Genomic DNA, 726 nt, shown 5'->3' on the forward strand with positions numbered 1-726 from the left:
AAATCCCCGCCTTGGCCCAGGCCACTCCTCGAAATTGCCCCCTTCTTCCGCCTCAGCCTGTCCCCATCCCCCAAACCGCCCCCTCCCCAGCCTTGACGCCCCAATTCCCCCGCCCAGCCTTGCTCCCTCAGAGCGCGGTCCCCAGGGTGCCAAGGTTTCCTGGCCTAAGGGGGGACAGGGCTGGGGACGAGGGCTGGTTCCCCACGGGGCGAACTGGGGGCAGACACTCCCCCCCTCCGGCAGCAGGCGTCGGGGGGAACGAGCGCTCACCCGGCCCCCTTGGTCTCTCCCAGAAAAGACGCGTTGCAGACCTGTTGGCCAACTACATCCCCGAGGACGAGGCATTGCTGCTGAGGAGCGGGAGGTGAGTGAGACCCCCGAGGGCAGCCCCCCACCTCCGGCCGCTTGCGGGGTCCTGATGGCAGCTTTCCCCCCCCCTTGGCATAGGTACGCCTGCACGGTGTGCGCCCACCCGTCTTCGACACGCTGGATGTGCTGACAGTCCACAGGGCCGGCAAGAAGCACACGGGCAGTAAGTGGGGGGCCGGCGGGGGGGTGGGATGTGCCGAGCGAGCGTGTCCCCCCGTCCCCTTCTCTCTCTTCCAGGCCTGCAGCGCTTCTACGGCAGGAAGCGCTCGCTCCAGGACGCGGCCCAGAAGCGGTGCCACGTGGAGGAGGTGCAGGCAGAAGAGGCACGCGTGCAGGTTGGTGCTGACGCCCCTTCCT

The 726-nt window shown here is 68.6% G+C and overlaps 1 protein-coding gene across 1 annotated transcript in view; it reads left to right on the plus strand.

Moving 5' to 3' along the window:
- Positions 1 to 726, plus strand: part of SCNM1 (sodium channel modifier 1) — a 4,583-nt gene that overhangs the window by 2,904 nt on the left and 953 nt on the right. The window contains 4 exon segments of the mRNA XM_009281234.1: positions 244 to 364; positions 448 to 470; positions 473 to 532; positions 607 to 708. Of these exon segments, the coding sequence (XP_009279509.1) occupies positions 244 to 364; positions 448 to 470; positions 473 to 532; positions 607 to 708 (306 nt within the window).

This window comes from Aptenodytes forsteri, unplaced genomic scaffold, assembly GCF_000699145.1.
Source record: "Aptenodytes forsteri isolate BGI_AS27 unplaced genomic scaffold, ASM69914v1 Scaffold276, whole genome shotgun sequence".
In the NCBI taxonomy this organism is placed as follows: Eukaryota; Metazoa; Chordata; class Aves; order Sphenisciformes; family Spheniscidae; genus Aptenodytes; species Aptenodytes forsteri.